The sequence below is a fragment of the Plectropomus leopardus genome, unplaced genomic scaffold, assembly GCF_008729295.1.
Source record: "Plectropomus leopardus isolate mb unplaced genomic scaffold, YSFRI_Pleo_2.0 unplaced_scaffold26523, whole genome shotgun sequence".
In the NCBI taxonomy this organism is placed as follows: Eukaryota; Metazoa; Chordata; class Actinopteri; order Perciformes; family Serranidae; genus Plectropomus; species Plectropomus leopardus.
This window is the reverse complement of record NW_024628850.1, coordinates 1-1,854: the sequence shown is the minus strand read 5'-3', so window position 1 is coordinate 1,854 and position 1,854 is coordinate 1. Positions and strand designations below refer to the sequence as shown.

Genomic DNA, 1,854 nt, shown 5'->3' with positions numbered 1-1,854 from the left:
CAAGATTTGAAATTATTTCAAATTTAAGAGGGGTGACAGGAGTTTGTCCTAAAAGAGGCGGACAGTAATCCATATTTCCATGGAAGAATTAAGAAGTTGGAGCGCTGCAGCACCTTGAGGATAGGGGCCATGAAGACAGAGAGTCCCGTCAGGAGGAACACGAAGATACCGGTAACTCTTTGCTCCCTGGATTAGTGGAAGAAAACACAAAATTAAAACATTAACTCTCAAGAGCAAATACATCAGTGGATCTGAAAAACAGTTCATGCAATGTTTCTATAATGACAATTCAATACATTTTCAGATTTATAAGGGAAAATGTGTGTGCAATATTGTCTTTTCCTGTGCATATAAACTTTTTGGAGGGAGTTTACACACAGCATTACAGCCCATTGTTATAAAAACCCTCCCTCCTAGCCACCTGCTAAGAGATTAATTTTCACCTGGGAATCCAAAATCAGTGTAATTAACTACGTGGCACTGTCAAAAGCCAACAACACTCTGGGAAATAGAGAGAGGAGTAGAAACATTTGCTCGGGACCGATAGGTAAGAAACAATTTAATTCTTAAATGTCGCCATTGTGTCTTGCAGCTGTGTCCCTTTACCTGACGCCCAGGAATTTGGGCTGCTCCCCAGGGGCCGACGTCTGAGTCTCCATTTTCAGAGAGTCGATGTGGGCGATGGAGATGACAGTGGCAGCCACGTACCACGGCAGGCCCATGAAAGAGCAGATGATCATCAGGATGGCCACCCAGAACAGGTCCAGGTGATAGCCTGCCCCTTTCTAAGAGGAGACAAAGATCCGAAAGACACTTTGGGAATCTTTCTTGTGATTGAACTCTTGACACAGTGAAGCTAAACTATGGATGGAATATGTATCAAGAGTTAAAGGCTAAGTTTGGTATTTCATAACCCGGACCCTATTTTCTCATGTTTTTGTGTCTAAAGCCCTGTTTCACACAGATCAAGTATTACCTGGGGATATCTGGTAATTTGTAATTATCATGGGGGTCTTCCTTTGATCTCCATCCCATGCGAATCTGTCAAATAGTTATCTAGTAAAAAAGGTTAAAATTCCACCGCAAATTATCCTCCTATATTTTGCCAAACATATAGACTGTGATAATATTAGTCTAGTGAAAATAGAAAATCTCAGGCATTTGGGGTCATATTTTGTTTTTCTGTTTTGGATTTCTGCATCACATGAGGCCCCCCCAGGTAATATCAGTCCTGTGCGAATAGGGATTATGTAAAAATAGAAAGGGTTTAAAAAAAGAAAAAAAAAGTTTCAGTATTAAGTGAGAGCGCTGTAGACGGCAGCAGCAAAACAGGCTGTAATGTAACCACTCCGGGCATGTTCCCACCACCACATTTACTAAAGCATTAAAAATGTTTGTTTTTGCCACTAGCACGCTCATATGATCATTTAAGTTTCTGAAAACCTATGGAAATTATTCCTACAGAGAAAGAACTTTTTGTGAAAGTCTCAGTGGCAAAAACAAGCACTTTCAGTGGAAGCGAAATAAGGATACACAAATGTCCTAAGTGGTAACATTGCAGCCTCTATCACAGCTGTTATGTGCAGCACTCTTTCACAGTACAGAACCACATTTAGAAATTGTTGTTCCCATTAGTCTTTGGACACGACATTGTAAGAAAGCAGGGTCCATTTAAAACAAACAAAAAAAACCCATAACTGAACTTATCCTTTAATATTTCTAAAATTCTGGCTCCAGCCCTGTTTTTCTGTTCAGTTTTATATTTAAATTTTTTATACATTTTATTCTAAAATTTTCACAGTGAATAAAACTTTGAAGTGGTGCACCAACCTTGAGTTTGTGCTCTTTCCTGTT

The 1,854-nt window shown here is 39.5% G+C and overlaps 1 protein-coding gene across 1 annotated transcript; it reads right to left on the bottom strand.

The window, feature by feature from the left end:
• Window positions 1-11: 11 nt before the first annotated feature.
• On the bottom strand, window positions 12-1,848 carry LOC121966978 (electrogenic sodium bicarbonate cotransporter 1-like; the record flags this gene model as incomplete). Its single annotated transcript, XM_042517041.1, has 3 exons — window positions 12-186; window positions 607-785; window positions 1,831-1,848. Coding segments are annotated over 3 exons (360 nt in total), but the record flags the coding sequence as incomplete, so codon positions are not given.
• Window positions 1,849-1,854: the final 6 nt, after the last annotated feature.